The sequence below is a fragment of the Ixodes scapularis genome, unplaced genomic scaffold (assembly GCF_016920785.2).
Source record: "Ixodes scapularis isolate PalLabHiFi unplaced genomic scaffold, ASM1692078v2 PGA_scaffold13__105_contigs__length_92229423, whole genome shotgun sequence".
NCBI classification, from domain to species: domain Eukaryota; kingdom Metazoa; phylum Arthropoda; class Arachnida; order Ixodida; family Ixodidae; genus Ixodes; species Ixodes scapularis.
Window position 1 is genome coordinate 37,477,094 of NW_024609839.1, and position 27,907 is coordinate 37,505,000.

General features: G+C 47.9%; 1 protein-coding gene across 1 annotated transcript in view; it reads right to left on the reverse strand.

Moving 5' to 3' along the window:
* Positions 1–27,533, reverse strand: part of LOC115310031 (ficolin-2-like) — a 75,203-nt gene extending 47,670 nt beyond the window's left edge. The window contains exons 1-4 of the mRNA XM_040211975.1: positions 27,522–27,533; positions 22,004–22,220; positions 18,393–18,526; positions 6,242–6,347 (exon numbers count right to left, since the gene is read on the reverse strand). Coding sequence (XP_040067909.1) covers positions 6,242–6,347; positions 18,393–18,526; positions 22,004–22,148 — 385 coding nt within the window. The 5' untranslated portion in view covers positions 22,149–22,220; positions 27,522–27,533. The remainder of the gene's footprint in view (positions 1–6,241; positions 6,348–18,392; positions 18,527–22,003; positions 22,221–27,521) is intronic.
* Positions 27,534–27,907: the final 374 nt, after the last annotated feature.

Below are 27,907 nucleotides of genomic sequence, written 5' to 3' on the forward strand. Positions count from 1 at the left end.
AGTTGGCTAGCTGTTCCTAGTTCCAACCCACACATTGTAGCTCTTCGAAAAGGCAGTGACTCGGATTAGCAGAGAAAGGCCGCTTACCAGGTCTGCCTAATAACGCACCAGCATCACCTCCGGAACTTGCGGACGGACCCAGTATTTCGCCTCTCTCTTTGCTACTAAAACCATGTCCTCCACTCTGGAGCCAAATCAACGGGAACGACTTTTCTTTATGCTGTGTAGCTTCCCCAATGATTTTGATATTTCCTCACAACATTTGAACAGTGCTCCCAAACAGAACACCGCATTTCCAGAGTCACTGAAGATATTATTCCCCATAGATCTCATCGAGTCTCTCTATCAGAAGGAAAGACATTGAAAATCATGCAGCAGAAATGCTCTCAGAAGGTTTGATTCGACCATCTTCGAGTGATCGGTCATCATCCGTCGTCCTGGTTAAGAAGAAAGACGGAAGCATGCGCCTTTTTGTAGGTTATAGACATTTAAACAAAGTTACGAAAAAGGACGTTTATCCGATGTCCCGCATAGATGGCGCCTTGGATACATTGGCCGGTTGCTACTTCTTTTCGTCTTCGGATCTGCAATCTGGTTATTGGCAGATACAGGTTGCCGCACAGTGCAAACCAGAAACAGCTTTTACCACGCCGTTTGGTTTATTTGAATTTAATGTAATGACTTTCGGGCTCTGTAACTTCCTTTGATGGCATGATTCGCGCTGCCCTAAGAGGTCTTAAGTAGAAAACGTGTTTATATTATTTGGACGACAATATATTTTTTTTAGAAAACACTTCGACAATCACTTTACCTGACTTTCGGGAGATACTTTATGTCTCCAAAACGCCGGTCTCAAGCTCAGCACCAAAAGTGTTGATCTGCTGCTGAGCAGGTAAAGGTTCTCGGCCGCGTTGTAGATGTCGTAAGCATCACCCCAGATCCTGACGAAATTCAAGCAGTGGCCGACTTCCTCATACCTTAAAATATTGAACAACTTCAAGACTTTACTGGTCTTTGCTCATACTTTTGTCATTTTTTTCGTGACTTTGCCGAAATTCCCAGCCCCCTCCATCAATTACTACAAAACGACTCATTGCTTCAATGGTCGAATTAATGTCATATACTTACCCAACAGACAGCTCCGCCAACTTTACGCCACTTTGTACCCTTCTGCTACCACAATTATTGATATTGATGCAAGTGGCTTCGGCCTAGCCCCTATGCTGTTGCAATGACCAAAATATTTATTTATTTATTTATTTATTCATTCCCTCAGGGCCCGAAGGCATTATAGAGGGGAGTGGACACACACATCTAATTGCCCGGACGAAAAAGTTATCTCTTATGCATGCCGGTCTTTGACCAAACCTGAACGGAACTACTCGACCACGAAGCGCAAAGCTCTTGTCGTAGTCTGTGCTATTAGAAACTTCCGACCATAGCTCTATGCAAGACACTTTGAAGTGGTCAGCGACCACCGCTCTTTGAGCTGGCTTGCATTCCTTCAAGGGGCCCTGCAAGGACTTTTTACTGTTTTTTAATTTTCACCGAACCTGAGCGCACTGAACGTAGTAACGTAGTGCAACTTTTCTTTTCTCGAAATTCGCTTTAGTTTAAAAGTTATAGGCAAATTAAAATTACAAAAACAAGCAAGAAAATAACCTCCCTCATGACGTCCTTGGTTGCTTGAGTGGCTGCGAACTAGAGGAGGGGTCGTGGGCTCATCGCGAGCGCTCACGGCTGCCCCACTCCGTGTCGACGGCGCGAGAGGGCGCCACTAGAGCATATTCTGGATATGCTGTATGCAGCGGGCAACCAGAACGGCATTCTTTGCATTTTCTGCGCGAGTAAACACTAATTCGGCATGACACTTCATTGGCCACAAACGACAGCAAAGACGGTGTAAAGATCTGTTCAGAGTGGGAGCCACTTTGCGCTGCCATACCGCGAAACGGCCAAACCGCAAAACAAAGCTGCTCGCCGAAGGCCTTCGGAACGCCCGGAGCCGGTCGGATCCTCCAGTTTTAAACGACCGCAGCGCCGCCGCGTACATCCGTGACCTTCCCGTGTCAGCGCCTGATCCCACTACTCCTTCCTAGTATGCGCCGCTTTTTCCGCCGCTTGGTGGCTGGTATGTCGACGGGTCATTTCTTTTTTCCGTACTTTATAAACTGAATTTGTCTCTTTTCTGCGCTAAAATACCGAACAAAAACTACTTTCATAAATAATTGAAACGGTTCGCACCACTTATATTTTGTATTTCGACTAAAAAGAAGCTTTTAGCGGCTCTGACCAGTAGTATTTTTATACATGATCTTGTGTAGTATACGGGACCCATACCCACATACAGGGTGCTGTATAGGTATAAAGGATCCATATTCACACACAGGATCGTGTATCTTGTGTGTCAATACAGGGTCCATACCCACCTGAAGGATCCTCTATGGGTATAGAGTATTCATACACCCACACAGGATCCTGTATAGGTATACACGATCCGTAACCACCTACAGGGTCCTGTATAGGTACAGAGCATTCATACTAACACACAGGATCCTGTATAGGTATACACGGTCCATAACCACCTATAGGGTCCTGTATAAATATACAGGGCCCATAACAGCGATAGTTGTTATGGGCTCTCTCCACCAGTTGAAATGACGTCCGTTATTGATGTAGTTGTATTAGTTGTCGGTACTGATGTTAAAGTTAGCTGTAGGGCGACCGTCGTCGATGTTGCCGAATCTTTAAAAAGGATCGCCCGACCCAGCGTTAATAACCCGCTCTATACTTAGAGTTTCTTTAGTGCCCGATGCCCTCTCAAAACTAAATGAATTGGACTCTTGGAGCACTAAATGCATAAAAGTGAAAACATGGTAGAGCGATTTTGTAGAGCTACTTTGTCTGTAACGGCTGTTATAGAAAGTACCATTCCTTACCTGTTTGACTTCTTTTATGAAGCCATACAGGATTTAGCTACCTATATCGGATTCCTATATGCAAGTGTACAGGAAATTAGTGATGGGACGAATCACCGGAGATTCTGATTCGGACAGATTCGGAAATTTCCGAACTTCCCGTGACGAATATTCGGTAGATTCGGAGATTCGTCAGATTCGTCGCTGGTTGCAGGCGGCTGCAGCGTGAACCTTGTCGTAAACCTCGTGAATGCGGTCAGTTGTGCTTTTCTAGGTACTGTTACTGCATATAACCGGGTTTCGTCTTGTTTATTTCAACATATAGTATGCACTGTACTGCCGTTCTAAACCCTGGCACGCGCCCAGGTCCAGCTGAGCTGATCGGTGTGGTTGAGGCCTAACCAATGCACGGTCTCGCTTTGCGGTTTCGCGGTGATCGGTAAAACGTAGCGAAACGCTGCGTATTATACGTAATGTGACGCAACGCACAATAAATATTTAATTCAGGCAAGGAAACGATTTTTCTGCTTCTCTAGAGCTGCGTATGCGCGTACCCGTAAGGCGCGAGAGCGAGATGAATGTTGCTCGTCACAACTTCTTCGACCGCGTACCGGCACCGGTGCCACAAAAAACAAAAAACAAAACAAAACAACAACAACAAAAACATCGCACTGTCGTTTCTTCGTCCTCGGTGGCAAGTTTTGTATACGTGAACTTTATCTGACGAAAAAGAAACACAAAACAGGGGTGTCCAACGCAACTTCGTTGTTCGGAAACAAACACTAGACAGTTTTAGTGGATTGTACGCTAAAGCCTTGCGTACGCAATAAAATTGCGGGTCGGGAGTGCGCGTGCGCAGAACGCAATAGAAGAGCTAGCGTATTGCGTACGCACGCAACGCTGGGGATTTTGCGTGGCGGGCTAGCGGGCTCTGCGGGACGTTCTCGAGAGATCTCGGACCCAACGAGAGGGCCAGTTTCAAGATGGCGGTTAACTCGACTGGCGCAGCAAAGGCGACATGGCGCGTTTTCGAAGATCTGTGTTACGTGAAATTGCGTGGTGTTCAGCTCGGCAATTCGTTCCGGGAGCTACGGCGGTCGAATCAGATCGCCGTGCAGCTGAAGGAGTGCACAGTGAAAATGTTCGCCGCTTGGAATGTGCGTCAACGCTGCGATCTGCTCAACGCTAAGCCTATTCGCACAGTTCATCGCCGACGGACGAGCGACTCTAAAAGAAATCGCCGAAGTTCTCGCTATGTACTGGACATCAGTAGGTCATGAATTTCATTCCGCGATAGCATTGATAAAAGGTGCCGTTTCAAAGGGAAGATTGACGGAGGCTCCGTGATCGAATTCGGCTACGCACTCTTAAGCCTGGTTCAGACAGTTGCGTTTGACTGCGTTTGACTGCGTTGCGGCAGCGAGAAACCAGGACATCCCTGCTACTTATATCGCGTGCTAAGATGATTCTTTGAATTGGATTGCACGCTTCACACGAAGCACAGATGTGCCGGTGACTCGCTTTCGGTTCTCGACGCAACGCAGTCAAACGCACTCAAACGCAAGTGTCTGAACCGGCCTTTACTCGTAGCCTCTGCACCCCGCAGAAAAGCGCGCTTGACGAGGCAGCTGCGGCTTGGTTTAATTTGAAATAAAATCATTGGGCACGTTTTCATTTTCAATATTTCTTTCCAGGAGCATGGTAGCGCTATAAGGCACGCGGAATTCTACGGCTCTAGCCAATTTAAGAGATCATGCGCGGTGTTCACTCTAAAACGTAACGCACAGCTAAATTCGGTCCGAGCAGGTCATTTTTAGCGTATGCTATACTATTGCGTATTGCGTACGTAAGAGCCAGCAACGCTATACTAAAACTGTCTACTAACTAAATTGGATAGCATTAAACAGGAGTTTCAGATTGTTTCCCGTGTTCCGATAGCAATACCTCAGTGCAGCTCTGCCTCAGTGGACATTCGTTGGAGATAATCAAATCGAACATACTCACTTGTGTGGTGTGTGCCACACTGACAGTAATTATCGGCACGAAATGTGTCTCTACCGAACACCACTTACGGCATCGATCTCTTGCAGCGATGAAAACATGTGCTTGTATTTCTACGTGCGTGCACCAAGCATACCTATTTCGGTCGTAATCCGGAACCGAAACCAATTTTCCCGCGATGTCTGGCTACAGTTCTCGACAAACATCCAAAATAATATAAACAAAGCGGAACATTCTATTTATTACTGTGATATTATATTACAATATTATTTTGTGCACTTTGTAGAATTTAGTGAATTTAATATCACGAAAGTTTAAAAACACATCAACGTGATTTGGCATCCATGGCAGCGCTCCGAATCTTTCCGAACTTTTCCGAATCGCTTGAGATTCGGCTACTTTTCCGAATCTTTCCGAATCTTCAGAATCGGCTCCGAATCTCGATTCGGATAAGGATTCGTCTCATCACTACAGGAAATACTTTCCTGTAAGGCTTCCTGTAAGAAAAGCAAACAAGAAGTTCCTTTCTGTAAGACGTCCTGTATAAAAAATTAGAATAAATGCCTTCTGGTGTGATTTCCCACAAAAATATATATATAAAATGGCTTCCTGTGTGCCTCCCCACAAAAAGGTATGCAGGAAATGCCTTCTTGTAAGAATTTCTGTATGAATTTATATGAAATTTGCCAGTGAGGTAGGGTTCGTGTTTCGCTGCTTTCCAGTTTTTGTTATTGCGCAGCTCCCCGTGCGTAATTTTAGGCCAAGAGAAAGACTCGCGATATCGGCCTGCGTCTTTCGGAAGCGTACAATTAAAGAACAATCGCTACATTGGGGCTCACTCACTCGGGGTTTTGCGGTACAATATACGTACCTGGGAATTCAAAAGTCGCGAATTTTCTATCAGATCGAGTTCATTTTTGGGCTCTCGTTGGGAAATAAGTACAATTTAATAGCGCTGATCAGAGCCACCATAGAGATCTCCGTGGTTCTTTATCCATGCCCTCAACCGCAAACCGACGTTAATTATAGCAAATCTAGTAGCGTCGCCGTGAATGGACGGGCATGTTTGTTGCATTGTTGCAACTCCCACAAAAGTGCCGAATGTCCGAGGCGCCGATGACTGCTTCAGCAGCCGGGTGACTCTGCGACCGGTCCGAAACATCGATCCGGAAGCGACTGCCCCGTCGCTCGTGCGACCAAGAGCTGTTGCGCGACCACTGGAATTTGCAGGAGCGTAATTTGAAAGCAGTTGTTTTGTGCTCCAGATAGGGTTTGCCTTTTCTGAGATGCAAATACGCAAGGATTGATATATTTGTACTTGCCTATCCAGAAACTTCCCCCGGCTGTTCCAAATCCACGCTCATATTCTGTAAAGTTTCTTTCAAAGAAATTGTCTCCCTTTTCGTTTTCGCTCCGACGTTGAATCACCTGGAAGTCGATAGATGAGTCAGCGCGAAGGGAATCAGAATGTACCCGCATATCTTCCGGCGGGCTGGGGTAGCAGCTATTCTCCGTCTGACTAAAACCGTGCAGCACGGCCAAGGCTACAGGAGAGAGATTGTATCCCGACCTGTTTAAAAGGAGGGAAAAAAGAAAAGGAGGATCCGAGCCCTACTCTACCGTTCCTCCTTTCCCTCCTCTTAAACACGTTGACATACGCTCTCTCCCTCTAGCTTTGACTCTACTGCACGGTTTTAGTGAGACGGAGTATAGACACGTTTCACTGTAATTTGGCAAACGGCGAAGCCTACGGTCCCACTGAGCCAATTAGCGCGTAGGAGAGAGACACGTGACCATGCACTATCTCTCCAAACTAACTGTCACCTCAAGTAAAAAAAAAAAAAAGGGAAGGTTAGCGCGTTGTTTATACGGCGCGCAAAGTTCTTATAAGACTTGATGTGACCAGTTGGTAGCGCCCCCTCCAGTCCGCCCGTCTGTGGCCGCCAGGCTCGGCGGGTAACATTGGTCATCGCGACAATAAACGCCGTTGAGCGCACGCCGCTCCGGCCAGTCATCGTCCAACCTCACAACCAGGCTGCGTGTCGTCCCTCCTCGGCGGGTGCTTCGGCCCCCTTCGTCCACGTTCGAGAAAGATCGTGACACTTGATTGTCAGAGGTAGAAGCGACGTTTTTGGTGCTTCAAGCGCGCTCGTCTTGACAAGATAATGTAGATGTACCGTTTCATTTGGACTAAGGCAACGAGGTGCAGTCGTATTTTTTATTTTGCCTCAAATTTTTATATTTTGTGGCGCATGTTTCAAGAAGAACAATCCTTTTTATTTATGATGTCCTCACATGTTTAGTTTCCGAGAAAAATTCTCAAAGAAGCGGGAAAGATAGACGAGGTTTTGACGATTGTCGTGTGTGGCGTTTTTGAATCACTCTCAATCTCGAAGTATTCAAAAGAGAGCGTCTATATCTTTTTAGTGTGATATATATGCAAGTAGGTAAAACGAAATTATAACTACTATTTATTATTCGTCGCTCCAATTTGTGTAAAATTCCCCAAACGTGCCTCCGCGGACAACTGTGACCTAAATTGGAGAGTTTTTTTTTTAGTCAACTATGTTTAGTGTTGCTTTTAAAATAATACCACGTGTAGAACCTTTCATTGCCTTCCAAATTAAACAAAGTTCGTGCTTTTATCATGTACGAGTACTGAGAAATAAATTTTGAAACAAAAAAGGTTTTCACTTTTCGTTCAATGTCAGCTCGCTGTATAAAATCATTTTTAAGGTTTGTCTTTTTCTCGCGTCGCGTTCTCTTCACACCCTCCTTTTACTCAGTATGCAATCCGTTAGAAGTATATGCACTGGTTTTGAGTTTTAAGCTTCTAAATATGCTAAAAATGATTCTGTTCTGTTATCAACATGAATTTTGCCTTAGAAATATAAAGTTTCGCATTTAAAAATCTGGGTTTCCAAGAGGAAGTGTATTTTATTCTAATGTTTTACAATATTCCACTTTGATATTTATAACGCAGTATAGATTATGTAGCGGATAGGGTTGGGGCTTGAGGCCTCTTCAATAAAGGCTCCGGCGGAAACTGTCTGATAACCTGCTTTCGGCAGTTGTGACTTTATAGTGTTTAGACGTTTGGAATCGAAAGCCGGTTATTATACGTCGAACGACATCAAAGTTTTCAGAGCGCAGCTCTTAGGCGCTCGTTTCCGGCTTGAGCGGCGTCGGCGTCGCCGTCGGCGTAACCGAGAGGTCCTGTGACCCCTAGGTCACCCCAAGGTCACGTGACCCACAAAGGTCACCCCAAGGTCACGTGACCCCCAAATTCACGTGACTCCCCTGAGGTCACGTGACTCCCTGAGGTCACGTGACCACCTCCCCAAGGTCACGTGACCCCCCCCGCCGAGGTCACGTCACCACCCCCCCCGAAGACGTCATTTTCCCTGATGACGTCAACGGCATCCGCCTTGTCATCGTCATCATCACGGATGACATCACCGGCATCCGCATCGTCATTGTCATCATCACTGATGACGTCATCAGTGACGTCATCGGTATCCGCATCGTCATTGTCACTGCACTGATGACAGCATCGGCATTGTCATCGTCACGTGACCCTCACGTGGCCCTTAAGGTCACGTGACTGCCCAACGTCACGTGACCCCCCGGTCAGTTGACCCCCCCCCCCAGTACCCTTCTCTCCTCCTCCTCAAGAGCTGCGCTCTAATTCGGCGTTATAGGGAGTTGTAAGCGGCTTTTACTTTTTTTATTTGATTATCTATTAAATGTCCTTTAAATTATAAAGAATATTCAGCTATAGCCCATTAACCCACATTCGGCATTTGCTCTTTTAGAGCGCAGCTCTTAGGGGCCCGTTTCCGGCTTGGGCGGCGTCGGCGTCGCCGTCGCCGTCGGCGTAACCGCGCGGTGCATCATGGGAAATGTCCCATAATGCACCGCGCGAGCCCCCCACCGGGGTCACGTGACCTCGTGGGGGCACGTGACCCCCCGAGGTCACGTGATTCCCCTGAGGTCACGTGACTCCCTCCTCGAGGTGACGTGACCCCCGAGGTCACGTGACCCCCGCCGATGTCGCGTGACCCCCCGATGACGTCATCGTCACTGACGACGTCACCGGCATCCACATCGTCATCATCACTGATGACGTCATCAGTGATGATGACGCCCGGCATCCACATCGTCATCGTCATCATCAGTGATGACGTCACCGGCATCCACATCGTCATCGTCATCATCACTGATGACGTCACCTGCATCCGCATCGTCATCGTCATCATCACTTATGACGTCATTAGGGACGTTACTGATGTCGTCACCGGCATCCGCATCGTCATCTTCATCATCACTGATGACGTCATCAGCGACGTCACTGATGACGTCACCGACTTTCGCATCGTCATCGTCATCATCACTGGTGAAGTCATCAGTGACGTCACTGATGACGTCATCGGTACCCGCATCGTCATCGTCACTGATGACGTCATCAGTGACGTCAGTGATGACATCCTCGGCATTGGGTGTCACGTGACCTCCCAAGGTCACGGACCCCCCCTGGTTAGTTTAACCCCCCCCCCCAGTGCCCTTCCCTCCTCCTCCTCAAGAGCTGCGCTCTAATTCGGCGTTACAGGGAGTTGTAAGCGGCTTTCACTTTTTTAGCATTATTTAGAGGCTTAAAACTAAAAACTAGTGCATATACCTCTAGCGGAATGCATTCTGGCTAAAAGACGGGTGTAAAAAAACGCCACGCGAGAAATATTAAACAAAATAGTTTCTTTTGTACAGCATTGTGAAATTGAACAAAACGTGAAATCCTTTGTTTCATAATTTATTTCTCAGTACTCGTACGTGATTAAGAAACAAAATTTGGACAATGTGGAAGGCAATGAAAGGTTCTACACGTGGTAATATTTTAAGAACAGAACTAAACCGTCGACTAAAAAAAATCGTAGTTTAAGTCACAGTTGTTTGCGAAGGCATGTTTCGGAAATGAAAGAAAAAATTAAATGAACGAATAATAAATAGTAGTTATAATGTCTTACCTACGTGCATATATATCACATTAAAAAAATATAGACTCTCTCTGCTGAATATTTTGAGATTAAGAGCGATTAAAAACGCCACTCACGGACAATCGCTAAAACCCACCATCGGCATTTGCTCTTTTTTATGATATTGAGAGGCTTAAAACTCAGAACCAGTGTATATGTCTCTAACGGAATGTATTCTGGGTAAAAAAAGAATGCGAAAAAACGCGACGCGAAAAAAAATATTAAAAAATGTTTTTTTTTATATATATAGACAGCGTGCTGAAATTGAACAGAAAGTGAAAACCTCGGTTTTATTATTTATTTCTCAGTACTCGTACATGATAAAAACACAAAGTTTCTTAATTTGGAAGGAAATGGAAGTTTCTACGAGTGGTATTATTTTAAAAGCAATACTAAACATAGTCGACTCAAAAAAAAAAAAATCCGCAATTTAGGTCACAGTTGTTCGCGGAGGCAGATTTGGGGATTTATACACAAATTGGAACGACGAATAATAAATAGTCGTTATAATGTCGTCTTGCCTACTTGCATGTATATTACATTGAAAAATATAGACGCTCTCTTTTGAATACTTTGAGGTTGAGTGTAATCCAAAAAAATGAAAGCCGTATACAGCTCCCTGTAACGCCGAATTGGAGCGCAGCTCTGGAGGAGGAGGAGGGAAGGGTACTGAGGGGAGGGTATACCCCTCCTCCTTTCTCGTGATCCTGCCTGCTACTCCTCCTCCCCACATCCTCCTCCTCCACCCTCTCCTTCTCCTTCACCTCCTCCTGATCCTTCTGTCTCCTCCCCTCGCCTCCTCCTCTCCCCTCCCTCCCTCCTCCACCTCCCTCGTACTGCTGGGGGGCCACGTGACCTGGGGGGTCAGGTTTTCTGGGGGTCACCTGACCTGGGAAGTCGCGTGACCTGGGGGTAACGTGATCTGGGGGGGTTACGTGACCTTAGGGTTACGTGGACGGCGACGGCGACGCCGACGCCGCTCAAGCCGGAAACGGGCTCCTAAAAGTTGCGCTCTAAAACGCCGCACACGACAATCGTCAAAACCTCGTCGTTCATTCCCGATTCTTTCCCGCTTCTTGAAGATTTTTTTTTTCTCAGAAACTAAACATGTCAGGACATTAAAATAAAAAGGATTGTTTTTCTTGGAACATGCGCCAGGAAATATAAACATTTGAAGCAAAATTTAAAAAAATTCGACAGCGCCTCGTTGCCTGAATCCGCCCAGATATAATCTTAAATGCGCCTTTATATTTCATAATTCTCCACATAAAGGGGCAAATGAGGAATATTCCAAAAGGAAGCGGATTTTTTTTTTGTTCCAACGGGGTGTTTTTACGTCAGATCATACAATTATGTTCTGCGTCATATTTGTTATGTTTATGTAAAAACTTATACATGTGAAAGCAATGTTCTTGGGAGGCGCATTCAGATAAGTGTGATTGCCGCAGCTAATTTTCTTCCGTAGATATAAAATTTCGAAGCTTGAGGCGTGAGGAAGGTCTTGTTATGATAAATTGCACAGCCCTAAACTTCACACCGAAGCATGCACGTAGTATAAACTTTTTCGATTTATTTTATGAAAGGTTTACGACCTGTACACTGAACATTAAAAGATAAAATGAAAGAGTTCCACGAAAGAAAAAGGAGTTACGAAACACATAAAACAAACACGTTTTAGAGACACATTTACAAAATATTTACCAAAGAACTACTTCGTGCAAAACGACGTAAAATATATCGAAATGGTTACCTTTGAATGCATGTTACGCATATGTAAGAAAACTTTGATTAGCATTCATTTTGATTTTGCTATTAATGCAGAAACTCTGCTAATTTCACATAACTTGTCAAAATTGCTCTTTAATATTATAAAAAAAATTCAAGTATGTACTTTCTTTAAATCAATTTACAATGACTTGAACTAACTAGTCACGGCAAAACATTTGAGTGAAAAACGACAACACACCTTCACTCAAATATGAGCTAACGGTCTTCGTTAAAGAGACTTTGTCGCACGACGTCGTCTGCAATGAGACATTTTCTAGAACTGACAGAGGCTGTACAGCGGTGGTGCTCTCTTGTATGCCTTAAAAAGTTACTGTGTCCCTCGTTTATCTTCATAGTTTCGTTTCCTTGCGTTTCCTTCGACGACTTCCTCCCGTTTCAAAACACGACCAAATTGAGCGTTTTTACAGAGCGCCGTAAAAGGCTCCGCATTCCTTATCTTTATAATGTGGGTGGCTTTAACATTTTTCAGTTATGCCCACTACGTTTCTAATTGAAATACCTTTAAATTAATGAATTATAAAGGTTGTTACTAAAAGTACAGATTAACTTAGTAATATCAAACGCTTATCTTCCCCCCTAAATTTGCCCTATGGCACGAACCAGTATTACATCAATCTTTTTTCTGTGCATTCCGTACATTTCACAAGAAGGAGTTGGCACGCATTTTGTGAAACACCTTTTATGTATAGCTGAGTGCTTGACATGACTTTCATATACTATATATTTTACAGAAACATACAAAATATGATCCGGACCATCATATTTCAACTCTCATGGAAACACCCAAAAACAAAGCCCTCGTGGTTATTGACTTCCACTGTATTTAATTGTACGGTACGCATGGTTACTTAGAAATGGTAAGCTGGTTTGTTTTTCGTCACACATTAATCTTAAACACGACTCTCCAAACACAACTTCTCTAGCCTTGTTTTCGCGGTGATAGACCTCCCTTGTCTGAGGGCTTTGGACTTCACGGTAAGGTGCTGCTTATACAGTTATCCACTGCCGGCAGCAGTGGTGTCTGCCGGCAGCCCTTTGTGAGCAACTGGTCCGGGGGAGGGGACGGGGGAGAGGATCTTAGAAGGCAACGCAAGAAAGCACAAATACAAAACTAAGCCAGGAGGGCCATGACTTTTTATACCGGACGACAGAGCAGCGCCGCTGTACAGCCAGGCACGTAGCCAGGGGGGCTGCCCATGAGGCCCGGGCCCCCCTCCCCGAAATCTTCGATTTTGCTGGGACCTTCTCTCCCCCTCCCCCTCATACAGCGTTTTGTCATAGGCGCCCCCCCCCCCCCCCCCCCCGAAAACAAAATCCTGGCTACGTGCCCGTGTAAAGCCTTTGTCTCCTGTAAAAAAACGCCTCCCTGGAGCCAACGTGCCCGACAAAGCGCTCTACTGTCTTCAGTGGTAACGGGTTCTTGAGTTGTTGGAGGATCTTTGCCAGGTCTTGCTTCCTGGGGCCGGTGTGGCCGATCATCTCGTCGTCTCCTTCCAGGAGGAACCCGAGGAAAGTAATGTCTGGGGGGTGGGCAACAAGGCTTCGCTGTCTCCAGCGACAGCCTTGTTGCCCACCCCCCCGACCCCAATGCACACCGGTGTCCAAGGACTAAAAGAGTATCTCCACGCACCAGAGGGAATCCCCCTCCACCTAGACCTTGTGCTTTCCGACCCCAGACCTCAGTGGGTTATGATCGACCACCACCCCACCTTGGTGATCGTGCAAGATGTGGTGGCCGAAAATGACATTTTGGCCCAGGCACTCAATGCCGCCGGCATTGTCCCGCAGCTCCAGCCCCAACCGGACCCCCAGCAGCCCCAGCTTGACACCGAAGAAGAGGTCGACACCCACCAAATTGGGGCGGACCGTATCCTACGATACCTCGAGGCGCACCAGCCCCCCGTCCCCCCTCAAGCGGGCCAGCCTGGAGCCGCTGACGACAACGGGCAAGAGGACGAGGACCTCTCCGAGGAAGACTCCCGCAGACAACCAGCCAGGCAGGCAGGACCACCCCATCCTCCGGTCTGCCCATCCAAGCCCCCACCCCAAGTCCAGTGGAACAGGGTGAGCCAAGTTTTCGGGTACTACCCGCCATGCGATCCCGCCGCGCTCCAGTTTAAGTGCACACGGAGCACCGTCGTGAACAGCCGCCCCCCCCCCCCCCCGCCCACGCAAGTCCCTGTTTTAAGGGAAGCAGTTAAATCGATGCTCCAATCCGGCGTTCTCAAGAAGACCGTTCGCGGCAGATACCTCAGCCCAATCCAGCTAGCCCCGAAGAGCGTGACAGAGAGCCGCTTCATCCTCAATGCAGCCGCCCTCACGCCCCACATGCAAGCTCCGAAATTTCATTTAAAGCCCTTGCCTGTGGCAATCTTGGAGAACCCCCTGCCCAAGAAACCTTTTTTCACCAAGATCGACCTCTCCGAGGCTTACTACCATTTTTCTTTAAGCGAACAAACCCAGAAACTCACCACTTTTAAACTCGACAACGAGTACTACTGTTTTACCCGCCTCCCCTTCGGGTTGAGGCCGGGTCCTTTCGTCATGCAGCAACTTGCAACTGCGTTGACACGCCACTTACGCGCGGTCGGGGTGTGGGCCTGGAGCCGCTTGGACAATTTTTTGTTAGCAAACCCCGACCCCGCATTTCTTGCCCGCGTCACACGTGACTTTGTTCGTGACCTGCAATCCTGTGGAATTTGTGTGAACCCCAAGGACACAAAAACTGAGCCCGTTCGCAACATTACTTTCCTCGGGTTCCTCCTGGAAGGAGACGACGAGATGATCGGCCACACCGGCCCCAGGAAGCAAGACCTGGCAAAGATCCTCCAACAACTCAAGAACCCGTTACCACTGAAGACAGTAGAGCGCTATGTCGGGCACCTCGTTTTTTTATTTTTCGGTATACAGAGGACATTACCACATGCTAGGCCCGCTTTTTCGCCTTCTACATAAACCAAGAAACCTCCCAGAAGGTTACGTCGACACCCTCCACCAAGTCTGGTTGACCTTACCACACCGCACCCCATGGAGAATCCGTTCTCCAACGACCACCATTGCCTCAGACGCGAGCCCAACAGGGATGGGACTGGCAACCGCCCAAGGGAACTTGGCCATCATCACAAGACCAGCATCCGACATCTACCTCCGCGAGGCAAAAGCTTTGGCACTCGCGGCCCTGGTCTGCCCCGACCACTCGATCATCCTCTGCGACAATCAAGCGGTCGTTCAGGCCATCACCAGGGGCACGGGAGGTCTCTGCCGTGGCAGCTCGCCACGGCGATTTCTGTATTGTTTGTCACTTTTGATACCCTTTGCCGGTTGGCTCTCGACTGATCCCCCCTCTCAGACTCCCGGTGCTTTTATAGGCACGCCGGGAGTGCCCCCTGGCGGCGCCCCCTCATTGGTCGGTTTTGGGACCATGTGCGTGTGAACCGTGAGGGAGCGTCGGCAGGGTTGGCGAGAGTAGGGATCCATCGAGCCCATAGGCTTTTATTGACAAACAATACAGAAATCGCCGTGGCGAGCTGCCACGGCAGAGACCTCCCGTGCCCCCTGGTGATGGCCTGAACGACCGCTTGATTGTCGCAGAGGATGATCGAGTGGTCGGGGCAGACCAGGGCCGCGAGTGCCAAAGCTTTTGCCTCGCGGAGGTAGATGTCGGATGCTGGTCTTGTGATGATGGCCAAGTTCCCTTGGGCGGTTGCCAGTCCCATCCCTGTTGGGCTCGCGTCTGAGGCAATGGTGGTCGTTGGAGAACGGATTCTCCATGGGGTGCGGTGTGGTAAGGTCAACCAGACTTGGTGGAGGGTGTCGACGTAACCTTCTGGGAGGTTTCTTGGTTTATGTAGAAGGCGAAAAAGCGGGCCTAGCATGTGGTAATGTCCTCTGTATACCGAAAAATAAAAAACGAGGTGCCCGACATAGCGCTCTACTGTCTTCAGTGGTAACGGGTTCTTGAGTTGTTGGAGGATCTTTGCCAGGTCTTGCTTCCTGGGGCCGGTGTGGCCGATCATCTCGTCGTCTCCTTCCAGGAGGAACCCGAGGAAAGTAATGTTGCGAACGGGCTCAGTTTTTGTGTCCTTGGGGTTCACACAAATTCCACAGGATTGCAGGTCACGAACAAAGTCACGTGTGACGCGGGCAAGAAATGCGGGGTCGGGGTTTGCTAACAAAAAATTGTCCAAGTGGCTCCAGGCCCACACCCCGACCGCGCGTAAGTGGCGTGTCAACGCAGTTGCAAGTTGCTGCATGACGAAAGGACCCGGCCTCAACCCGAAGGGGAGGCGGGTAAAACAGTAGTACTCGTTGTCGAGTTTAAAAGTGGTGAGTTTCTGGGTTTGTTCGCTTAAAGAAAAATGGTAGTAAGCCTCGGAGAGGTCGATCTTGGTGAAAAAAGGTTTCTTGGGCAGGGGGTTCTCCAAGATTGCCACAGGCAAGGACTTTAAATGAAATTTCGGAGCTTGCATGTGGGGCGTGAGGGCGGCTGCATTGAGGATGAAGCGGCTCTCTGTCGCGCTCTTCGGGGCTAGCCGGATTGGGCTGAGGTATCTGCCGCGAACGGTCTTCTTGAGAACGCCGGATTGGAGCATCGATTTAACTGCTTCCCTTAAAACAGGGACTTGCGTGGGCGGGGGGGGGGGGAGGGGCGGCTGTTCACGACGGTGCTCCGTGTGCACTTAAACTGGAGCGCGGCGGGATCGCATGGCGGGTAGTACCCGAAAACTTGGCTCACCCTGTTCCACTGTACTTGGGGTGGGGGCTTGGATGGGCGGACCGGAGGATGGGGTGGTCCTGCCTGCCTGGCTGGTTGTCTGCGGGAGTCTTCCTCGGAGAGGTCCTCGTCCTCTTGCCCGTTGTCGTCAGCGGCTCCAGGCTGGACCACTTGAGGGGGGACGGGGGGCTGGTGCGCCTCGAGGTATCGTAGGATACGGTCCGCCCCAATTTGGTGGGTGTCGACCTCTTCTTCGGTGTCAAGCTGGGGCTGCTGGGGGTCCGGTTGGGGCTGGAGCTGCGGGACAATGCCGGCGGCATTGAGTGCCTGGGCCAAAATGTCATTTTCGGCCACCACATCTTGCACGATCACCAAGGTGGGGTGGTGGTCGATCATAACCCACTGAGGTCTGGCGTCGGAAAGCACAAGGTCTAGGTGGAGGGGGATTCCCTCCGGTGCGTGGAGATACTCTTTTAGTCCTTGGACACCGGTGTGCATTGGGGTCGGGGGGGGTGGGCAACAAGGCTGTCGCTGGAGACAGCGAAGGAGGCGACTGAGGCGCAGTTACGGGTGGCCCTGGTAGGGGCAGGGGTGGGGTTGGTAACCCCTGTAATTCACCAGTTGTTGCCGGTGCTGGCGGCTGCGGCTGCTTCTGCCCCTCTCTGTGCCGAGGAACATGGCGGCGCCAGAAGTCGGCGGCCGCAACCTTGGCAGTAGCGAAACGTGGCTGTCCGCGCCAGTACATCGCAGACGAACTAAGGTAGCGGACAATAATGCTTTCGCATTCACAACTCATAAGAAATGCTTAAATGTCTTCGGACGTTTTTTTTTTCTATTTTTGTTTCCTTTTTGGGGGTTTTAATCTTCATTCCGAACGTTTCCTTCCTTTTTCCTGGGAATTTTTAGGTTAAGTGACGGGAAGGGCTGACGCATTGAGGGTGGCATCGATGGCATCATTAAATTTCGGTTGCTAGTTGAGAGAACTCTACTACAGTGAACTATAGTTCACTGTTACTGTACTGTCTCCGTGCCTACGTGTTTTATTGTTTCGTGTTCTTCAAATCATCTTTACCAATTGGCTCAAAGTTAATTTTCGTTCTCCGATGGTCTTGAGGTTTCTGTGTCGGATTAAAACACTTTCAACGCTCCGGTTCGATCGTGTGCGAACATCACAACCAGTCGGCATCGTTTATGCCGGCGGCCGGCAGTCAACTTCTGACGAGAAGAGGTGTAAACACGCGCCTTTATTCGTTCGTTAGGAAAACAGAAAAAAGGGGGTTGGTTTTGTTGACGTTGTATAAGATGGCACTACAGAAGCTCTATTTAGTGAATCTTGACCGGGGAAAAACGTCGTTGGCACATTTACTCGGATTCAAGCTTTAAGCTCAGCAAATAATTGCGAAACCTGCTCATTCGTTACAATGATTGCATAGTGGAATCAAAGTATTCAAAAATAAAAAAAAGCTTTTTTTTTTACTTTTGAGAGGATGACCGAAATAAAAGGGACACGCTGCATATCCTTGCAAAAACATAACATTTTAGTCGCGACGTTTGAACAGTCTTTGATTGGTCTGCCAGATCATGGCAAAATTGTTTCACTCCGTAGATGAGAAATGTTTCTAGTGCAGTACGAATGCTAATTTATGGCTTTTAAAGTGCACCACGCAGCGGATAGTAATTCACGACCTCGTGCAGGTGTGATGATTATCCAGATTGAACAGGCTGAGGTGACGGCTAAATCCAGGATCCCGGGCTTCTGCAGATCGAGCCTCCAATTTACGTGCTATGAGCGGTGGTGCATTAACACAATCGGTTATTGACACCACTTTAAAAATTTAGCGTTGCCCTTTTCAATGACCTTGTCTGCTTAACAAAATAAAGTGCGCAAAGTTATCTTTAAAAAGGCGTTTTGTGTTTGCTGCGTTTTGAGGAGACACTTACTGTCCATCCGCCGCCATCGGAGTGCATGTCACACGTTACATTTACTGGATCGTCGCGAATATAAATTTCATATTCACCGCTGTTGCTGTTCTCCCTCCTTTTTTTCTGGGAACAGTTTGTCGTTCGATTTCCAGCTGAAAAATAAAGGGGCGTGAAGCAGACATTACTTATCAAGGTTCAAAGAAGAGGGACTTTTGAAACATCCGCCGGCGGTTCGACAGCGGTGCGCTACACCGATTGTTAATTTATGACAAACGGTCAGAGATACGAAGTAAACGACCCAAGAGAACTTTGCTAGAAATGCAAACATAAAAAAAAACCGCCAGTCTTGTATATGTTCCGCCTAGGGAAAAAAAAAAAAAAAAAACACGCCAATACATACGGACTCGAACCTTGATGTTACTGCCAACTCTCTGCGCTTGATTGAATGAATAAGGTGTTGAGCGCGCGCAGAGAGATGGCGGGTGGCGGACGGCGGACGTAAAGCCCCTTGATAAAAGCGTTTTTTACAAGTACCACCAACCATTGTTGTGGAACCGCGCGAGACTAGTGCCACGAGCGGGTGCTCCGCCGCCATTCGCTTCTTAGGACCGCTCACTTCAGTGCTGCGCCGCCATTCGCTTCCAAGGGCCGCTCGAGATACGGGTCTCGTGCACTCGCGCATTTGACGCTACTTGCACGACAAACGCAAACATATCGAGGGGCTTTAGGCGGACGCCGTGACGTTGCGCTTTCGGCACTACTTGATTGGGCCCTTGGCTCGTACCGTCGGTTACGCTCAAATTTCACGTTTTTTTTGTGTGTGTGTTTTTTACAAGGTTTCGGGGGAAAGTGGAGAAGGCAGATTCACTCAGCCTGTTTGAGTTTCTTAAATTATGTTATAATCTCTCGAATGGTTCGGGCTACTTGGAGAACAAATGGTATCCACGAATGATTATCGCATCCTATTTTAATTCGATGGGGCAAAAACAAATCAGCATCCAGTGGCGACGCAGTGTGTTGAATACGCGCCAGCTGTGGCATCACCTGTAAGCATTTTGTGATATGCGGTCGGCAAGAGCCGCCAGAACGTTTTTTATGTGGGCTATATAACGTGATCACTCCATAAACGATCAGTAATCTTTCAAAAAAACGTTTTTACTCAGCGAAAGAGATGACAAATAAAAAAAGTATCTTTAAAATCCGCGAGCGCTGAGCTCGATTAGGCGACTCCGTAAGTACGTGGGCGGCTCTGCTTGCTACCCCCGAGAAGCTTCGTAGGCTTAATAAGATGGGCGTGCCTTCACGGGGTGCGAAAGTTTGAAGCTCGATGGACGCATCAAAGTTAGAGTTAATTAAACTTCAGGACGACTTCGTGTATGAGCTCTGTATGATCACGTGCTCACCGGCAGCCGTACCCGCTCGAAACAACGGATGCCAAATGTAGAAGCGGTGTACAATGATAACGAGTTCGAAGCCCGAATGTTTATTCGGAGTGCGCTACTGTTTCAAACTCGTAAACAGCGTAAATTAGGAATCATCCGCTACTTCCTTCGGAGCTATAAGTAAGGGAACGTGGAAGGCTGCTGCGAAACGCGAGTGCATTAAATCCGTAAAGCGAGCCAGCAGAAACTTTGACAAACACGACATTTCTTTTCTTTTTTTTTTTTATTGTGGTGATTTTTTTTTTGAGCCGTTGCTTTGATTTTACTGTGCTGGATTCTATGACGGGGCGTGGCAAAGTCGACGACGACCAACGTTCTACGCCGGCGCGAGTTGAGTTTCCCGACGCCTTAGAATAAACGGCCCAGGTCCATTGGTAAAGCCGATCGCATTCGGAGCCTGAGCTTACGACGTTGCAAGAGGCTCTATCGACTAGGCCGACTATGCCTGCACGTCCTCAGCGCGGCAGCCTTGAGCCCAACCCACAGCCTATTGGCCAGCCGTTTCGCTCCAACCCCCAATCATTGATATCTTCTGACTGTGGTGGCTGGAATGTCTGACTTGGTGTGCGGAGGAGGAGAATGGGAGTCAAAATGCATGTGTATATTGTACAGTCGGCTGGATTTCGGGAAAGGGGTCTGAAACTCAATAAGCCTCCCCACTGGCTGTGCCCCCCCCCCCCTCCCCCCTCCTTATCCCCTGAATTGTTCCGACGCTTCTGAGGGCATCTTGGAGAAACTTTCTTAATCGTACTCGAGCCTTCGCTGGCAGGTGTGAAACGATTCCCGTGAAGGAGCGGATGAGCACGACCGGCCCCGACGAGCCCGGACTTTAAGTTTCAAAAGATTGGAGGATTGAAAAGCTCGAGGCGTGTCTAGCTACTCTCTAACAAATCCATTAATCAAGGAGGACGCGAAGATCCAGCAATCAGTCCGCTTTTTTTTTTGCATTGTTGCTTTACTTAAAAAAATGTTTTTAGCAGGCAAGGCTAACGTTGTTCACTCGGTGGCGTCACTAAGGGGGGAAGGGGGGGGGGGGGGGGGGGTCGCGATGGGTCACCGCCCCGAGTGCCACTGACCCTAGTGACGTCACTGTATGCGCTCATTCACTATTAGAAGGGAAGCACAATTACATTGGATACACAAAAACAAAAAAACAAAAAAACAAAAAAACAAAAAAATAGCGAGCTTGAAATATTCTGAAAAAGGATAGTGGACGTTATTGGCGGCGAAGTGTTTTGGTGGCGCCTTCCTATGGTTCCCTCTCGTGACGTCATTACCTTGCGAACAACAAGTTCGATGGTGTTTGTAATGAGAATGGTGGAAGCTTTAAATCATTCCGCTTTGAAACCAACACTGCCGATGCCGTCAAAATTGAAGTTGGTAGATTACTCTTATTTCTGTCGATGAGAAAACCTTTGCTGACGTCATAGGCAGCATTCGGCCAATCGTGGCAGGCCGACCACAGCGACACTTTCGATCGCGCACGTCGCCAATACAGTATGTACATCACGGCACAATGCGGGTAGCGCTAAAAAGCAATTCCCAGTTTTTCCTCTATTTCTCTTAAAACCTAGGAGCTCTAATACAAGACTACTATGATGGTGGGAAATGCTCACTTCGGATTCTAACCTATACTTCGTTAGGTCCAGACGCAGCTGATGCTAGAAGCGCGAGCTCCGAGCTTTCAGCGTCTTGCACGCGCGTTCATGCAGTGCATTTGCCATGCACGCGCGTTCATGCAGTGCAAGCAATGTTCAGGGCCACATACTCGTGCTTGTAGAACCTGCTGCGCCAGGACGACGGTGGCCAGTACTCAAGCTGAAGCGAAGTATAGCTCGTAAAACGTCGAGCTCGACAATAACCTTTCGAAATAAAACTAAAAGCAAATTAATTGTAGATATGGCTTTTGCACGAACGGTAGGGAGTTTTTGGTGGACCCTTTCCACTGTCCCGCAAAGTTCTCCGCAACCCGCTACGAGATCTGAGATTTTCCAGGCAAGGCCAGCTCCTCGCACGCGCAGTAGTAGCGTCTTCGTTCGGGAGAGCTTAGCGGCAGGAGGAAAAAGGCCTACGAAAACTCCATAGTGTCGCCTAGTGTACATCGTACCGGGCGTGTCACTGCCAAGGACCTAATGATTCCCCCTAACATTGTTCGGTCTACGTGGATCGATGAAAAGGTGGTCTCACGTTTGTTCGTATTGCAGGGGTCAAATATCGTGTAGGTTTTTGTCGACGTGGACTCTCTTTCGGTAATTTCCGGAACATTCCGAATACTGCCTTCCATAAAGACGTTCCCGGCCACAACAGGTATGAAGAGGAATGCGACGAACATGTTGAGATCTTTGTCGATGGTACGAGGGTTCTCATAAGTCGTAACCACTGCTCCTCTCCTGCATTTTTCGCTCTATATAGCATGAGCGCATCACGTGGATAATTCGAATGAGCACCTGCAACAAAAAAGTATAGTTTTTTTTTCTTTTTTTAGGCTCGGGGCAGAGATATGCCAGTGAGCTTTTGTCTTTAAAACAGCAATGATATTTTTGCGTCATTGCCTTTTAATAATCAACTTCTGCTGCTTTTTTGTTTATTTATTCTTAACCTTCTCGCACAGGCAATTGACCCTACTCAAAAGTCAAAGACATCGAGTGGCAGCCTAAGCAGCTCCAATACTACCGATCTAAAGGTTGCATTCACTGCTGGCGTTCGAATTGCAACCGCGAAGCTGATACGCTCGCTTTCATCATGACACGAGCTTGAAATTGTATTGCAGCCTTAAGCAACCGCGTTCGCCGCCGCTTTGCGAACGCGGTTCAACCGCCAGTGTGAATAAAATGTAATGGTCTCAATAAGGAAGCAATCTCGCCTATGTCACAGACCCTTGACCCCATGAATTCGCAGGCGGCGTCAACGACCACCTTGCTTGAATAAGGAGTATTCACTGGCGGCCATAGCTGTGTGCCCGACTGCTGAGCGCGTGCTGACGCCAAGCTTCTACAGTTCTTTCCCCGCGTGCATTCCGCACCCTCACGATTGCCGGTCTTAGCAGCCTATTAATGGGGACCTCGCTCCGAGCATGCGCTCTAAAGAGCACCCACAAATATGGCGTCCTGTGAATACTCCCTATAGACCAATCTCACAAAGCGTTCAGCGCGTTCAGCCGCCCTAACCTTTGTTCACAGGAGGCCTGACGGCCGTGCATGCGAGGGCTCGTACCGTCTCGTGCACCACACGCGCAGAGCTCCATCGGGGTTTCCGCGCGTGCAGAAAGACTGAAGTTCGCTCGATGCATTGCGGCAGCGATGGGGCGGTCATTGTGCCCGGTGAGAATGGTCTATTAATTCCCCACTTTCAGCTCTTCGCTTTTGGAAGGCGTCCGCTTTTTCCGCTGTGAAGAAGCTGCGTAGATGCCGCCATGAGAGCGTCTGGTTTGACCACTACCACCTAAAAGACAGGGCCTGCCCGTGACGTCATCGTGAGAAGATCCCCGACCCGCCCCAAGCCACAAACAGGCTAAAGCTCAACGAGAATTCGCCTCAATGCGACAGACGCGCCCCCTCTTGCGGTGGAATGTTTTAGGTAGATTTGGTTTGACTTTGAACAGGGTAGACGGACTGGTTATCGAAAAGGGTCTTTTGAATTCTAAACAAAGGCAAACTGGTCAGATTGCGTTTACGAAACAAACGGCCGGTGCGTTGGCAACAGCGGAAGCTCTGACGTAGCGTCGTGTAAAGAGAGCCAAGAGAGCTCTCGTCTGCTCCGCTCCAGCACTTCGTTTGTCTGCGTAAAGCCGCGGTCTCACTGCCACCACGTCATAGAAAAAGCGGTCCGCAGACGCTGTCGGGAGCGTGAGTCTTTATTGTATTACGGTCCTGTCATTTATTGGACACAAAAAAATGTCTGCCGACGTGCTGGAAGCCAGAACAGTGACGTCTCGTTAATATGAAAAGCTCCGTTAGCCCCAAAACAATCATCCATAACGTGAGTTTTCCCAAATAACGAGACAAAAATGCATGTTTTTTTTTTCCAGTTTTTTCCTGAAGATAGTTTCGATATAGCGGGGTGTTCGTGTTAACGGGGTATAGATTAATATGTATGAAGCACACATGCTTCGAGCATTCTTAAGGCGTGTTCACAAGCAATTGAGTTATTATGTCCGCAGCAAATAACGTCTTTTGTATAATGTATGAGCAGTGTGGATTAGCCGACTACCCGCTATATTGGCCGGTTCAGCAGTGTGTATCCTTCCCTCACAGCTGAGAATTTCGTCTAGCAAGCTGCAATGCTGCGAGTTAGCCCCTGCAGCCAAATAAATTTCACAAGAACTCATGGTGAACAAGTGCTTTTGTTGTTGAGTCTGATTCCGAATCGCTGTCTGAATTTTTTTTTTATTATTTATTTGAAAGTTTTCGTGGCTCCACTCAAGGACCCTTAGTAGGAGTGCGTACACCATACGTCCAAAAAAAAGTAGAGTCATAAATAGAAACAGGACAAGGATAAACTGCAGTAATTAAAATGTCCGCAGCAGTAATGAAATTTTCAAAAGGTGTTAAGGTGACACTATCGTTTGGGAGCTCATTCCAATCCTTAATTGCGGGAGTAAAGAAAGAACATCTAAAACAATCATTTATAAACCTGTGTTGTTTTAAAGCTCTAGTATAGTTTAGGCGTCGGGACCCTGTCGATAATGGTTGTAACTAGCGAGATCTTTCGATTTGAACAGTGCCGTTAAGAATATTTTCGTTCTTGTTTCCAGCGGCTGAAGTTGCGCCCTGAGCAGCAGTTCTCCAGATTAGGCAGCATTAAACGATGATTTTTAGTTTTATTGATCAAGTTTATGTTTTATTTGTGACGTTATGGTGGAGGTGCGGAGCAACGAAATCTATGCCCACGACGCGTGACACCTGTGAACACGATAACTCCGAAAAGGACGAACGTGAAGGCGGCGTCCTCGAAAACAACCCGGACTATGGATTCGGCTAAGCCCCTAGTTATGACCTCGACTATAACATGATGACAACATCGACGACGACACTGATGATGAAACGGATTGTGAACCGAGAGACAAACCCTGGCTACGACGTCAACAACCAACCGACTACGGCCTCGACGACAAACAGTGTCTTCGACCTTGACGACGAGGCTTACGACGGCACTCACCATGACACAGGCGACGACTCGAACGACGACATCGATGACGATCCCGACTACGACTTTGACGGACACCCTGACGACGACTTTGACAGCGACGCAAGGACGACCCAGACGATGACTTCAACGACAACCTCGACTACAACCTCGACGACGACTTTGATGTCGAACCCTATGACGACACCGACGAAGAGTGTGATGTCGATCACGTTGACGAACAGGACGACGACGCTCGGTTTTTCACTTAACGAGCGAAGGAAGTCCTCCATCTCGACCGGATTTTTGATTCAAGCCGAACAACTTGCTAACGATGGCCGGTACAATGTTTGTTGCCACGACGTCCAGTTCCAGTCCGGCAACCAAGTGTGCATCTGAACACCAATTCATCGTCGAAGCGAGTAACTTATTAAAGGGGTGCTTCGGCCTCAAGGTTATTCGCTATCTGAGGGACCTAACTGCAAGCCCTTGCCCTACGGAACATGAACGTTGTGACCCCGCACTCTGCAACCCGAAGGCGATTCACGTCGTCCGACTCGAACTGAACTATGCTCGATAGGACTCAGAAAATTAGTGTTTTAGGTGGTTCTGTAGTTTGCTCTTTTCTTGTTTTAAATTGTCAATTTCATTTCATGTTGCATTGGGACGATCCGTCTTTTCCAAGATGGGAGTAATGCCACACGCGAATAGGTACATTTGCAGCGTGCTCGACTCCAACGCTGCTGGCTAGGGCTTAAACCCCGCTAGCGCTTGTGTTTTTTTTTTAATTGTTTGCATGACTGGAATGTTGCATTTGACTCGAAAATCTTGTTTGTTTGACCTCAGAAACTTCTAGACACCCGCGTGCTTTCAAAAGGAGCTTCGCATGCCTACTTGAAACAGTAGTTCTTCCGTTAAAGTATGTGCGTTTTTTGTTAGTCTGTGTTTCTAGGCATAAATTCGCCGCATTAGACGTTATTTTATGTTTTATTAGTCAAGTTTATGCTTTTATTCGTGACAAGCTTACCTTCTGGATGTCAGACACAAGCATGCATGAACCCACTGAAAAAATAGTCCAAGTGCAGGCGTGCTGGTGTACGCTGAACACAATGGTAAACCTGATATTGGGGTAGGAAAACGGAAAAGGCGTAGGAAGACAGAAAAACAAACGGGCGATGTGTCAAGACGTTGCCAGCTCTTCTGTCCTCCTTTGCGTTTTCCGTTTTCCTACCCCGGTTTCAGGTTTACCATCATGTTCGGACCCACTGAGTTTGGTAATTTAGGTGCTCTTTGTTCGTTCGCTTTTCGATCCATTCTGGACACTTTTCTTTAATCAGTGGTTTTATTTGAAAAATATTATAATCCAATTTTTTCTTTTATAACTTGTCGTGATTAGGACATGTAGATACCTTGGTCAAAGATCCGGTGGCCTCGCGGGATGTGATCTCGGTGCAAGACATGGGACTCGAGGCGCGTGAAACGGAACAGGACAGTGCAGCCATGGCGGCGTGAGCCGCCGAACACCAGGCTCGAGAACTGAACAGTCGTAACTATGACTCGGCCCCTTTCTCCGGACAAGCGGTGAGCGCCAAGTTTACATTTGGCGTCACAACGTAAGGCTCGCCACTTGTCTGAGGTTTGCTTGTTCGTGGGCTATGCTGTTGAGCTAAACCTGGCGGCCGTGCATGGGGAAGACATATTGCGAACAGGAGATCGGCCATACCTGAGCTTTAGGGTCTGGTTCAAGCGCCGCGGAAGCTAATCTCTGCGACCTGAAAGCTGTGAGGAGCGCTCTCTTCCTGGAGCTAATAATCTTCCGGTACTCGAACGGGCAGGCCTCGGAGACATTCATACCATCGAAAAGAGTGAGCGCCACCGCTTCCTTCCCTTCGTTGTCCAAGCTCTTCGGTGGCGTCGGTAAGAGTAGGCTACACCCATTGCAGATATGCTGTCTGACATGATCGTCAAGAGCCTCATGTTGCGAGACAAGATAATATCAAGCTTGTGGACTCTGAAAACGGAGAGAGGTTTTATGTCACTTGCGTTTATGAAAAAGGTATCGCCGTGACGCTTTGTCCAGATAAAAGACGAAACCATGGAGACCCACCATGATCTGATAATTCTCAGTCTTTTTCTGGTTCTTTAATTATTTTGATCCGCTGAAAGGTTTTTAAAGTTTAGGTTAGCTGGAGAGAATCCGGGTTTTGAAGAGTGGAACTAACAGAAGGAGGGAATTCATTCATGATTTTTGCAATGCATCAAGCTAAAACAATCATCCTAACAACAAACAAAGCCCTATAGGTAGTGCCAGCAGCCTGTGCTACGGCCCTGCACAAAGACCTGTTGATCTGTGGAAGAACGACGCCGCAGCAGCCCGCCATAGGCAGCCCGTTCAAGAAAAATGCTGAGGTGGTCGCAAACGCCGAAAAGTCTCGATAATGCCAAGAGAAGCTGGAGGACATGAAGACGAAGATGGTCACGTGCAGCGGTGCAGGGTCGCAACATGGGAGGGTGTTTCATACATGCTTGTAATCATGGCAGTGACAAAAACTTCTGCTGATTGTTTCCTTTTCAGCAAGACCCTAAATAGCAACAGAACTGGTTAAAAACATCAGATATAGGTCTGCTACAGAGTTCCTTTCATCATGTACTGAAGAATCCTATGTGCAGTCATAACTTCTTTAAACGTGTGCGGGCGGGCGCTTCGACGTTGACACACACCGCGTCGTCGTCTTCTTATCATTACGTTTCACCCTTCTCGCTCCTACAAACAAACGTTCGAATGCTCGCGCACCTCGAAGGATGATCAATGCTGTACACGGACACTGTTCGCGTTCAAAATCCCACGGAAACTTGAACCCGATAATAGAGATTAGTCGTTCGTCACAAACGATTTCAACATAACTGCCAGCTTCACCAGAAAGAACCACTGAATTCCCGAAGCCATTTCGTCGTCTGTTACAAGGC